This window comes from Rhinolophus sinicus, linkage group LG18, assembly GCF_036562045.2.
Source record: "Rhinolophus sinicus isolate RSC01 linkage group LG18, ASM3656204v1, whole genome shotgun sequence".
Lineage (NCBI taxonomy): Eukaryota > Metazoa > Chordata > Mammalia > Chiroptera > Rhinolophidae > Rhinolophus > Rhinolophus sinicus.
Window position 1 is genome coordinate 15,114,935 of NC_133767.1, and position 13,561 is coordinate 15,128,495.

General features: G+C 49.4%; 1 protein-coding gene across 2 annotated transcripts in view; it reads left to right on the top strand.

Moving 5' to 3' along the window:
• The window catches only part of IFT140 (intraflagellar transport 140), an 88,196-nt gene that overhangs the window by 20,574 nt on the left and 54,061 nt on the right, over positions 1-13,561 (top strand). For both annotated transcript variants that reach the window (XM_019713165.2, XM_019713166.2), the window contains exons 7-13: positions 561-652; positions 1,261-1,367; positions 2,050-2,195; positions 5,839-6,042; positions 6,172-6,244; positions 7,965-8,056; positions 12,341-12,468. In XM_019713165.2, coding sequence (XP_019568724.2) covers positions 561-652; positions 1,261-1,367; positions 2,050-2,195; positions 5,839-6,042; positions 6,172-6,244; positions 7,965-8,056; positions 12,341-12,468 — 842 coding nt within the window. The remainder of the gene's footprint in view (positions 1-560; positions 653-1,260; positions 1,368-2,049; positions 2,196-5,838; positions 6,043-6,171; positions 6,245-7,964; positions 8,057-12,340; positions 12,469-13,561) is intronic.

A 13,561-nucleotide genomic window follows, 5' to 3' on the forward strand; every position in this document is an offset into this window, starting at 1 on the left:
CTGGTTTCTCGGTTTATACCAGAGGAAATCATGTTCCTCAGAGGACTCTGAACTTCCCCTAAAGATACTGTGGTAGATTATGGAGGGATTGATTCTTTGTAGGTCAGTGTTTCTCCTGTCGTTTATCCACTAGCACAGTACTGGAAAATATGGTCACTGAATCACGTTTCAAACTGGGTTCAAATCCCCCCTGAGCCACTCACTGGCCAGTGGGCCCTGGGTAGGTTTGTTCCCTGCAAAACGGGGTGTGACACCTGCCTTGGAGGGCACGAGTGTGCCTGAGCACGGCTCAGCTCAGAGTCACTCTAGAAACGTGCTCAGTCCGCACCAGGCCCTGGGCAGCTGCTGATATTAACCGTTTAATGTACAAGCGTGGTTGTCGGCTTGGCCTGTGCATCCCGGAAAGCTGGGGGTGCCTTTCCAGGTGCCCGTATTCACCCTGCTGCTCCCCCATTGGTGAGTCTCCAGAAACTCACTGTAGACAGAAACAGGCTCGTGAGCAGGGACACGCCATCTCGGCAAAGCCACGTGCTTCTTTGGGGTTGTTTTTTGTTACACAGGTAAAGTTGAGTGGGAAGATGGGTCATCGGGCAGACATCGCTCTGATTGAAGGCAGCCTTCTGGTGATTGCCATCGGGGAAGCCGCCCTCAGGTGAGGTGACGCGCCAGAGAGCGTGTGATGGAAAGTCAGTCTCTTCTGAGCACACTTTTTATTGGAGTGTAACATACAGACAGAAAAACTACGCAAATTACGATGAATTTTCACAAGTTGGACACACCCATGTAAGAGCTCCGAGATCAAAGAACAGAACATACCAGAGACCCCAGACGTCCCGGCTCCCTCCACGAGGGTGGCTCTCCCAATGTCTGCCTGTGGCGTCCCTTTGCCTGTTTTTCTTTTTCTTTTTTTTTTTTTGAGCCTGGTATACACAGAATCATGTGTTACGTTCCCTTGTATCCGGCTACTGTAACTGCATGTGGTACCAGGGCTTCTCTCGGATGTGCGTGGTTGTAGTTCCTTTGTTCTCATTGTGACCTAGTGTCACACATGGACCCTCTTGTATTAACAGCTGCTCCCTTTGATTATGAATAGGTCACAAAACAGATCAAAACATAATAACCTCCTGCTCTTCATATCAGTCCGGAGGGCCATGACTTTTTCCTGGTTTTTCTAGTCTGCTCTGCAAGTCGGTCGGTCAGGCCGCCCAGAGCTGAGGTCAGTGCCCTGACAGTCCATGGGCGTTCTTCATTCCCTTGTAGATTCTGGGATTTAGAACGAGGAGAGAATTATGTACTGAGTCCGGAGGAGAAGTTCGGTTTCGAAAAAGGAGAGAATATAAACTGTGTTTCTTACTGCGAAGTCAAAGGTGAGATTTTGTGGGCAGGCATAAGAGAGAAAGAGAACCAACCCCAAGCTTGGCTCTGTGGGCTGCAAAATGAGGATGGTGACTAGTCAAAGACTGGTAACTCAGTTACCATTATAACTAGGTCAAGTCATTTGAATAAAGTCACTCAAGAATGAGGAAGTAACAGTAATGCTTTTCATCTCACATGAAGGTCAAGACATGTAGTCAAAAGTGTGACCTACCTGGCTGTACGCAGTTCATCTCAGTTCCCTCCCAAAAGCCCAAGGAAAAGACAGTGTGGGAAACTTTAGAAATATATATATATACGTACATGTAAATGTATGCACGTATGTGTATACGTGTATACACACACACACAGGACAGAAAGAACAGGAGATGAGCCAGATCAGCATCTGTTGTGTGCCTGCAGAGTGCCCAGTGCTGTTCTAGCATTGGGGGAGCAAATTGAACAGGCAGGGAGTCCCCTGCTCTCATGGAGACAGAGAGAAACCAGCACCGACACTCGCACATGCACGCACCGTGTGGCCACGTAGTTGTCAGTTCCTGCAAAGGAAGATACAGCAGGTGAGGGCTGGACAGTTACTGGCGGAGGGCTGATGGGCTGATATTTCTGAGGGGGTGGTCAGAGAAGGGAGCTTGCTGTTCTTACCCCTTTCAGGTCAATGACTCTTTTTACCTGTAGGTCTTCTGGCAGCGGGTACCGATAAAGGGCGAGTAGCCATGTGGAGAAAAGTACCAGGCCCCCAAAGCAGCCCAGGAGTGGAGGGCAAAGACAGGTGGAGCCTTCAAACCCCCACTGAGCTCGAGGGAAACATCACACAGATAAAGGTACAGCTGACCAGGGCGTCAGATGCACTCATTCTGTGTCCTGCAAAAGGGGAGGAAGTAATTGACTTGGAACCTATTTTTGTCAATTATTCAACTTAAAAGACCATAAAAATAAAGGCTTTTGGGGGGTTCAGAATTACAGATAGGGATTGTGGATCTGTAGTAATTTATATCTATTTTCTCTGTCTACCCATCTCTTTATCTCTGTTTTTCATCTGTCTTAAAAACAACTACTGAGCTATATAACATACCAAATAGTTTTTAGTACACTCGCAGAGTTTTGCAACCATCTCAATAAATTTTAGGACATTTTCATCACCCCAGAAAGAAATCTCACACCCGTCACTCCCCATCCCCCCTCCTCAGGCCCATGCAGCCCCTGATCTACTTTCTGTCTCTATGGATTTGCTTATTCTGGACATTTCCTATAAGTGGAATCACACACAATATGCATGGATATGAGATTTCTCTCACTAAGCATAGTTTTCAAGGTTCATCCATAGTGTAGCATCGGTCAGTCAGTATTTCATTCCTTTTCGTGGCTGAGTAATATTCCTCTGTCTGAATAGGCCACATTTTGTTATCCCTTCATCCACTGATGGACGTTTGGGTGGTTTCCACTTTGGGGCTATTATGAGTAATGCTGCTGTGAGCATTGGTGTAAAGGTTCTGGGTTTTAATTTCTTTGGGGGCATTTGATTCTTTTTGTATAATTTGTCTCTTTATTTATAGTCTCTGTTCGGTGAGACATTGTATCACACGCTCCTTTACTTCTTTAAGCCTGGTTTCTTTCAGTTCTTTGACTATGTTTCTAGTGGCTACTTTGGAGTCTTTGTTAAATCCAACATCTGAGCCCTCTCAGGGGCAGTTTCTTTTTTCCCCCTTTGTATGAGTCATAGTCTGTTTTGCACAGGCACTGAATTTTTTGTTGCAAACTAGACATTTTAATTAAAGTAACGATCAACTCTGGGACACTGGCCCTCCTGCCCCGCTCACCTCCAGGGCTTGTCACTGTTGTTTGCTTGTCCATTTGTTTAGTAACTGGCTGGCTGGACGGCTGTAGTGGCGTCTCTTTCCCTTGCGATGGGAAGTCCCTGACATTGCTCTTCAAACAGCCTAGCCGGAGGCATAAGCACAATCAAGCTGGGACATAGGTGGTTTTAGGGAGCCTCTCCTTGACTGTCCTTTCCCCGACCTCCCTGTTAAGCTTCCTGCCTCTGTCCAGTATCACAGGCCGTGTGAGGCGCTCCCAGTTGCCGGCTCTGTTTTCTGCAACACCCGGGGGCACCAGTTGCTCCACAGTCTGGTCCAGTTGAATCTGGGCAGAGTTGGGCTGTGAGTTCTGGTCTGAGGTTTACTCTGACCCCAGGCGGGCTCCTCCTCGGTGTCTTTTTCCCCGGTTTTCTCTGGTAAACTGTCTGGCCTGCCGCTGAGCTTGTTGCTCTCACCAGCCTCCTTGAACTGCTTTCCACCCAAACCACCACTGCTTTCAAGACCATCGTTGGGCTTGAACCACCCACATTCCGTTCGAATGAAGTCACTTTTGGGGAGTGCTTCATAGCGCTCTGTCCTCACAGATGGCCTCTGCCATTGGGAAAAAAATCTCTGAGTTCTTCTCCAGAGTTTGGGAGTGGGGACAATGGCCAGCTTCTCTCAAATGACACCCTGTTTTATGAGCTGGGGCATAGCCGCTGCTCTCCTGGGAGTGCCTCTCCCAGCATGGAGCCTTTGCCCTGTGAGCAAGCTGGAGCAAGGGCGTGGGGCCCAGTCTTCTCAGCCTACCACGCCTGTGAGCATGAGCCGGTAGGAGGAGGGAGCCCCCACCTCTCTGCCCCACTCACCTTTAATTGGCTTCTGCAACACAGCTGGGGGAATGAGACGTGCTGGAGGCTAGCCCCTCCCTTGACTGGACAAGCTATAGCCCTCCACCAGAACTGGAGGAGAGGGAGCCCCGTCTTATTGGCCACACCCACCCACATGGAGCTTCAGGGGAGGCAAGAGGAGGGAAGTGGAGAGGCTCAGATACCACAGACTGTTGTTCTTACCAGCTTTAGTAGACTTTCTTGAGTAAGTGCTTCTCCATTTGCTTTATGCCCAATTTCCAGAGAATGAGATGGTGGTTTTTTCATAACTTTCAGTTTTGCCTGTTGTGTCCTTGGGGCTCCTCCCCCTGCCACCCTGGAAGTTATCACTCACATCTGTTCTGTAATCTTTAAGTTAACATTTACTTAATTCTTTACTAATCAGGAAAGGAAAACTTACATAGTAGATCGTTCAGGGATACTTTGTAGCAATTTGGGGGATTACTTTTAGACCCTCTTTGCAGGCCGTATATAAAAGTAGTTTCTGGATGAATTCATGAGTTGGTTATTTTACAAATTAAGACAGAATAACTGGCTAAAAATAGCACAGAATGTTAGATCTATAGAGAAAATATAACTTTCTCAGACTCGAAGTAATAAAAGCAATTGTAAAAGCAGAGATTAACAAGTTTGAGTACATAAAAACTTATTCAAACTGGACAATGGAGAACAAGACTAGAATTAAAGGAAAACTGAGCTGGGTAAATATGCACTTGAAAGGGTGTAAAGGGTTGAACTCTAAAATACCGTATTTCCCGATTTTCAGTACATATCGTTTTCTTCATTTTAGTATGAAGTTGACATACCACTCTTCCAGTTGGTGTATACATTTAAAATGTTTTTGCTTTTTTGTGGGAGGAGGGATCTTTACTCAGAAAGCTATTATTTTAAATTTGTGACTTATCTTTAGTGATAGAATAAAGGACATGAAGAAAACTCACATTTATAAGAAAAATATTAAGAATTTTAATGGAAAAACTGATGGAGATAATTTACCTAAGAACAGTTTATAGAATATATGAAAACATGTGTAACCTCACTGGTAATGAGAGAAATGCCATTTTAAATAATAATATAAGCCACGCTAACTTTCCTAAAGGACATTACAAAAAGCTGAATAAATGGTGAGACATATTGTGTTCCTCAAAGAGAAGCCTTAATCTTGTAAAAGTGTCAATTGTTCCCAAATAAATCTACAAATTACATGTACATCCAGTAAAAATAATGACTTTTTCTTCCTGAGAGAATTCAACACAGTAATTCTAAACTCATCTGGGAGAGCAAATGGCCATGAGAAAAATTTATAAACATCAGAACATTTCTGAATAATAGACCAGACTATATCTCAAAATTAACAGATTTGTATAGATTTGGAAGTTTAATACGAAATTATGAAAGTGGCATTTTTTATCACCTGAGGAAAGCTGGATAATTTAATACATTGTATAAATTTACTATGCATTAAAAAAAATAATAAACATCCCTAAACGAACATCAGAAAAGTAAATTCTAGAAGAGGTTCAACCAGTCAGAACAGACAGAAGCTAATACAGCCATATAGGGACCTACCTGCTGCATCATGAGTCTGAACGGTATTTAAAATTTTTTCTACAAAGTACACATTTTACACTTACAAATTTTTAAAGTAATTTTGTAACAGCAAGAAGACACAGTGCTTGGAAATCGTTCCTGAGTCCTCACGTGTGTCATGTTTTCCTGACGCTCTCTCCTCCTTTGTTCACACGTGCGGTGCTTGCTTCCTCGGTGACGTGGGCGTGAAGTGGGGCTCCAGGAAGAACCTTCTGGCCGTGAACAGCAGCAGCTCGGTGGTGATCCTCCGTGAGCAGGCCATGTCCTCCCACTTCCACCAGCAAGTGGCTGCCGTGCAGCTGTCCCCGAGCTTACTCAGCGTGTCTTTCCTGGCCACGGGGGCGACGCACAGCCTGCGCACAGACATGCCCGTCAGCGGCGTGTTCGCCACCAAGGTGCCCGTGAGGGCGACCCGTGCGGTCGGGTGGGGGTCTTCGGTGGAGACAAAAGACCTGGTCAGTGGTTAGGGTCATTCAGGACGGGAAGGGTTGCTTTTGAATTTCCATGATTTTTTTTTTTTTTAGGATGCTATTGCCGTGTGGAATGGAAAACAGGTGGCAATCTTTGAGCCTTCCGGAGCCACGTTACAAAATGCAGGTGAGAGTCTTTTCCCCCGAGCCGAGGGGACTCACAGTGCCCTGCTTTGTTTTTTCACCATCTGATGAGGGGGGGTTGCTGGTGCAGAGGGCTGGCACAGGGCCATGGGGAGACCCTTGCGTCTGTTCTCATGCCTGTGCCTGCGTTTCCAGAGCCAGTGCTGCAGCTCTGGCCCTGAGCTGCCAGGGTTTCTCCGGCCGCCCCCCTGGGCCGCACCCTATAGAAACCAGTCAAGGTGGTTGAGATGTACAGCTGAGTCTGGGCCAGCAAGCCCTCCTGGGCTCAAGGACAAAACGGCAGGAGCGCAAACAGCTTTCCAAGGAACCGACTTTTGAACTGGTTCCAGACCACCCAGAGCAGTAAGCCCCATGGTATCTTGACCAAGGCCAGCCTTTGTCTGCAAATTTCAGGGTGGATCATCAGAGATGCTCCCTCACACTCAAACACCCCTCGACATCCCATCAGCCCCTCCAGCTGTCTGTTTCACTGGGCTGCCTTTATCCTCTACTCTCTGGCACGTGCCTGTATGAGTTTCCTGGGGCTGCACAAAATGAATGGCTAAAACAGAGCTTGATTCTGTCACAGTTGTAGGACCAAAATCAATGCATCAGTAGGGCCACACCCCCTTCAGAGCTCTAGGGAAGAAATGGTTCCTTCCTTCCTTCCAGCTTTTGGTGGCAGCTGGCAGTCCTTGGCTTGGGGTCACATCATACCAGGCTGTGCCTCCATGGTCACATTGTTCTGAGATCTACCTCCTTAACTGGGCCACTTGTGATTATATTTAGGAGCCACCTGGACTATACACAATAGTCTCCCCATCTCAGGAACTTAATATCTGTGGTCACCTAAGCTCATGTTCACAGGTTCCGGGGATTAGGACCTGATGTCTTTGAGGGACACCGTCCAGCCTGCACAGTGGCCGTCAGGACGTGCTCCTCAGCTAGTCCTTACCTTCACTGGTCCTGACCTTGGCCCTGTCATTTCATAGGACAACTTGCCATTGCACTGTTCCAAGGGCAATCCCCCTATGTGTCCATTTGAACACCTCACCCTTCCCTGGGGATATTTCCACGGTTACCACCTTTCTTTCTCTGATTTTCCCTTTTTTTCTTCTAATGCTTTATTTCCTGAAATTCTCTTGTAACACTCTTCTTGCTCTGCCTCGTATTCTGCTGGTAATTCCCATCTTCCCTCTTCTAGTGTAGACCCCCAGGGGCAAGGATGAACTTCTTATCTACCCAATAGGACAGCACAGCAGGTGCTGAGCTATTTTCTGGTTTTTGTGTGTAATTGGCTCCTTAATGAGACACGAACCTGTCTAGAGACAGACACTCAGTCTTGTGGCCTCCGAAACGCCACAAATGATCAACAGACGCTCGTTTAAACATCTGTGTCTTCATAGGTGCTCCGCTGCTGGCAGCACCAGCTGCCAAATGGGAGCAAAAAGACAGCATTAGTGAGGGGTGCAGGGTGGGGAGCCCAGCACCGAGTCCCCACACCAGGCCCAGAGCCTGCACAGCGGTCACTGCCCACTGCGGCCCTGGGCAGTTCCCTGCACCTTGGACCCTCACTTTCCTTATCTGCAAGATGCAGAGAAACACATCCATCACGACATAAACACCAAGGCGAGTTAGGGAGCTTGTGTGACAATGCTTCTTAAACTCTGAGGAAGTGTGAAAAGCTTAGCTGCCGCTGTCGTGACGTTTCTCTCTCATTGTAGGTGTGTTCCTGTGTGAGACTCCCGTGTTAGCGATGCATGAAGAAAATGTCTACACGGTGGAGCCAAACCGAGTTCAAGTTCGAACCTGGCAGGTAAATCACCGCTCTAGAGCCAGCGCCGAGTTAAAAGTGCCATCGGAATCAAACCAGAGCTGACTTACTGCCTTCACCCAGCCACATCTGGTTCCCTCCACCAGCAGCTTGGTTGTAAAAATGGATTCTGGGAGAGCTGTTCCATCTCGGACTGTGTGACTTTAGAAATTAGGAGGCAGGGCAAGGGCCTTTTGCAGTGGAAAGGGCTAGGTCACTGAACCCTGAATGCGTGGGTCGTGACACGGGAGGAAGTGGGAACCTTGAGGGCTGAGGAGCCGTCAGTTCAGGACGGAATATCTGCGGACAGGCCTTTCCCTGCGTGTGTCTGAGGGGGAGCCCAGGATGGAAGCCGTGTGTGCCTTCGAGGTGACAGGCCTCCAACACTCTCTTCTGTTCCCTCCTGGTGGCGTAAAGAAGCCCTTCCCTATCCGCATCCCGCACACACTTGCTGGAACCCAGCAGACGTGGTGTATTAGTTTCCTGAGCTTGCAGTAACAAATCACCACAAACTGAGTGGCTTAAAACAACAGAAATGTATTTTCTTACAGTCTAGGAGGCCAGAAGTCAGAAATCCAGGTGTGGGCAGGCTTGGGTCCTCCTGAGGCCCTGAGGGAGAATCCGTCCCATGCTCCTTCCAGCTTCTGGTGGCTGCTGGCAGCCCTTGGCGTTCCTTGGCTCGGGGACACGTCCTCCAGTCTCATGGTCTTCTCCCCATGTCTTCTCTTCTATATCTGATAAGGTCACTTGTCCTTGGAGTTAGAGTCCCCCCCAATCCAGATTGTTCTCCTCTTAAGAGCCTTAACATCTGCAAAGACCCTTTTTCCAAATGATGTCACATTCACAGGTTCCAGGTGGACACATCTTTTGGTGGCCGCCATTCAGCCCAGTACATGCAGCAGCATTTCGTGTCAAGGTCAGAAATACCTGGCCTGGGCCGTGTTAGCTCTCCGTCCGACTTCTTTGTCTACCTCTCACTTCGCTCTTGGGACCCAGCGTTGGTTTCTGGGTCTGCCACATCCCTACGCTTATACCTCATGCTGCTCGTCTACTCCATTCAGCAGTGCCTGTGGGAGCTTCCGTGGAGTTCTCCATTCCAGTGGGGCTCAGAGGATAAAGGAGCACACTAAAGTAAGAGGGGGATGGGAAAATACACGGGGGAGAAATTGGAGTAGAGGCCTGACGATGAGGGGGCAGCGGCCCACAGCCCCACGTGCCCTCCTGGGGGAAAGTGCAGACTCAGGGAGCTGCCCACCCAGGTGAGACCGTGTCTGTTCAAGGTCAGAGGGGAAGCAAAGAGGCTGGAGAGAAGCAGGCTAGAGTCCAGCAGGGCGTCCCATGCAAAGAAAGCTCGCCTACCTTGTAGGAGACGTCTGCCATGGACAGAAAGCTTAGGCAGGGAGGGCTCATATCCTTAGATGAAGGGGGCAGCTATGTCAGCAGAGAGATGACCTGTGGGGCCCTGGAGGGCAAACTGCATGCCGGGAAGGGGCTATTAGCATACTGGGAAAGGGTGCATGGCCTGCTGGGAAGAAGCAAGGGCCTGCTGAGAAGTGGAGAACAGCCTGTTGGGGAAGGGTGGAAAGCGTACTGGGAAAGGGCCAGCGGCCTGCTAGGAAGGGGTGAATGGCCTGCTGGGAAACACAGAGGCCACTGAGGAGCCTCGCCTGCTGAGCTTGGAGGGCATCTCACAACAGATGGCCTGGAGTCGTTAATTTTGTAACTAAAAGGTACATGTATCCATTATAACTAATAATATAATGCCAGTGTATGTAAGGAAAAGGTAGTAACTCTCTCCCCTGTTTTGAAAGCCTGGGCTGTCTCTCCAGACCTTTCGCCCTACCTGTGCTGATATAGACACACAAACCATGAATGTTATTGCTCATTTGTGTCCACAACGAGATGACACTGGCCCACTGTTGTGCACCTTACTGTCCTCTAACAGGCCCTCTTTCTAGGTTGGAACGTAGAGCCCCACTTGTCCCCAGTGTTTTGTGCAGAAAGTGTCCTGGGGGGAGGAGCAGTGACACCCATGGAGGGCGTGTTTGTGCAGAGGCTGCAGCTCAGGGAGGGGCTGGTGTCTGACACACTGCAGACGCTGAAGCCAAGGGGACAGCAGAGAAGTGGGGAATGTGGCAAGAAGGCCGCCGGGCCAGACCAAAGGCCCTCATCCTGAAAATAGTGGGGGCTGTGAAGCCCCGAGGGACAGGCCGCGTTTGGGCTTTTTTTTTCTCTTGGGTTTATGTTGTTTTTCTCTTAGAAGATAACTTCTGGATCAGGGTAGGGGGAAAGACTAGGGGAGCTGGCGAACAGTGAAGTCAGGTAGGAGATGCCGCAGGAGAGAGGTCTGTGGGCTGGGAGCCGAGGCCCGAGCACAAGTCGGTAGTTGAGTGGGGTTGATGAGCAGTTAGATGGTGGGAGGCAACAAAGGGGGGGAATTGAGGGTGTTCTGAGTTTTCTAGTTCTTACGTTGGAAATTACAGAAGCAGCGCAGGTTTGTGGGGACAAGGTGTGAGTCTGTGGCGTCTTGGACACCCTTCAGAGACGTCTAAGAGCTAGCTGGAAATACAGGTTCCGGAGATCAGGCGCTTGGTCAGTGCTGTAAAGCAATACATTTGGGCATCTGGAATGCACTGACGTCAAGATGGTCGGTGAAGCAAGGTAGAGGCAATGCGTTCAAGTTTGCGCCCTGGGGACCCGGTGGGAAGCGGCTGAGCAAAGGAGGCTGAGGCCCGGCTTGTCGTCATTAATGGGGTCACCCTTCTGGCTCCTGTGTTCAAGCAGCTGTTTGCTGGTCCACAAGCGTTTATTAAGCTCCTGCCGGGCACATCAAGAGGAAGGTCAGATGCCTCGGTGTGGAATTCCTCCTCCTCTGCCCCCACCCTGCCCTGCCCCCGAGTGTCCTAGACAGGTTGTGCAGGTTCCTGCCTCCTCGCCTGCTCTCGGAGTCTCTCTGTGGAGCATTACAAGCCCACTGAAGTTCTGCTGGAACGCCCCGCGTCACCCCGCCTGCCCCCTCACGCTCGTGTGCGCTGGAACTATGCGTCCACGGCCGCCTGGGCTCCGCCCTGAGATGCCCTCGGCTGTGCCCTTCGCTGCCCCCATTTCAAGTTCCCGGGGACGTACCACTCACTGTTGGGGTGCTCAGCGCCCGACCCAGTGCCATGAAGGGTGCAGGCCGTCACTAAACGTTGGTTGAATTGAGCCAGGAGCTTCTGTCCACTCAGAAAAACTAATCAGCCGCGTACGAAACACGCTGCAGAGCCTAAGCTCTGCCCAGGCGGCCGTGGTCACTCTTTCCAAAGAGTTGATAAGATAAGAGTGATATTTTTGAATGTCACTTAATGACATTTTAAATTAAATGAGATTTACAAATCTTTTGAAATACGCTTGATATGAAATCACGTCCTGGCTCAAAACCCTCCAGGCTTCCAGCTTCACTCTGAGCAAAATCTGACTCTTTATATCTTTACGGGATTCTGCCTGCACCCACGCCCCCCCACATGGCCTCTGCTCGCCTGCACACCCTCGCTGCATGTCCCTGTCACCATGGCACATCCCTTCCTGCTGCAGGGGCCTAGATGTTCCTAGACCAGGAGCAGCCCCTTCCTGCTCCAGCACTTGCTGCCTCGTCTGCCTGGAATGCTGGCCCACGGCTCTCCAGACCGCTGGCTCCTTCTCCTCAGTCTCACTTTCAGTATTGCCCCCAGACAAGACTAAACATTTTATTGAAGTATGATATACATAGAGGAAAGCAGACATGTCGTGCATAATCGTTCATACAGCTCAGTGAGTTTTCCCAAACGGAACGTATCCGTGATGTAACCACTCACTGACCTCCCCACGTAAACGCGACCACTTACGTGACACCAGCAACATAGTACGTGTTATCGCGGGATTTAACCTCTGCAAAAGCAGAGGTCTGGATCAACCCCTGCAGGTGGAATTGACCGTCTCACTGCCCTTGGCACTTGTCTCTTTTAGCATCCTCGCTGTTGCCTCTCTAATACTGTCTCAGGTTGAGGTTCCGTGTGTATTTGCTTGTTACCTAGCTGCTGTCTGTCTCCCCCTTCAGGCCTGGAAGCACGCAGGGTCCCCGAGAGCAGGACCCTATCTTCCCCGTGTTGCGTTAGAATCCCTCGGAATACTGGGCACACACTGAGCCACCAGTAAACACTGAATGCATGAGTGGAGCACACGAGAGTCTCTGTAACTAATGTTTAGTCACAAAACTGAAATGCTACACCAGCTGCTTTTCTGAATTTCTCGTCCTTTGCTTTTCCTCAGGGAACGGTGAAGCAACTCTTGCTGTTCTCTGAGACGGAGGGGAACCCCTGCTTTTTTGACGTCTGTGGAAATTTCCTGGTTGTAGGGACGGACTTGGCTCACTTCAAAAGCTTTGATCTTTCCCGAAGGTATGGTTTTTGTCCAAATGAAAGTATTACATTTTAAAAATCAGGAGATAATGTGATGAGTAGAAAATGGAGAGGAACTGGAAAACTCTCTGCGCTGTCATTTCAACATCCACATGCCACTTAATTTTTTGAAACGCCTTATATGTTTCCTTGAATTCTTAACCTTTGCACGATGAGGAAGGGAGCAGCGTAGGGGACGAAGAGGGGCCTGGAACAGGTGATTCTCGGGGGATTTCGTAGGTGATGAAACTTCTGTGTGACAGATACACGACACTGTGCGTTTGTCAAAACCTGGAGAACTTTACAGCACACAGTGTGAGCCTCAGTGTGTGCGAATTTTTAAAAAATCTTAGGTTGGGGGATCCCAGGATGGAATACAGAAGGTGACAAACAACCTACCGGTCTCACAGATGTGTGAAACGAGCTCCCTGGAGGGCATGTGGCTGACCGAAGCCACTTTGCAAACGAGTGGCGCCTGTAAGACTAGAGGCACAGGGAATGCACACAGCACGCGCTCCAGCTGACAAAGATAATTCCCACAGGGGACCAGGGTGACAATCCCGTAGGTACCCTGGGAGTGAACAAGGAAGTGAATGGGAGGGTGGTGGAGCCGGTCTGCACGCTGGGAGTTTGCAGACAAACGGGAGGAGGTGAGAGGGGTCCCTGCGGTGATGGAGTCAGGAGTTTAAGCTCATGTTTAGCTTCATATGGACACAGGTGGACACACAGGGAGACACGTACAGACATGTCCATACAGCAGTGAGCGCACACACATGGCCTTGTTCAGCCAGCTGAGGGCCTGGAGGCCAGGACACCCCCAGAGCAACAGGCACACCAGTACCCACCCCGGGGTTTCTAGCAGCATCTCCAAAAAAGGAACCAAGGTCCTTGGAGAAGTGGCTGATTTTAGGACTGAGGCAGGAAATGTAACAAATGAGCCTGGAGCATCTTAAGTGTCAGACAATAAGAAAGTGCTTAGAGAGAGCAAGAACAAAAAAACAGAATACAATGATGGGGTGTGTCAAAGGGACCTTGGATCCAACTGAAAGAGCTCCCAGGGGCCAAAGCTGGAACAATTTGAGCAACAAAATAA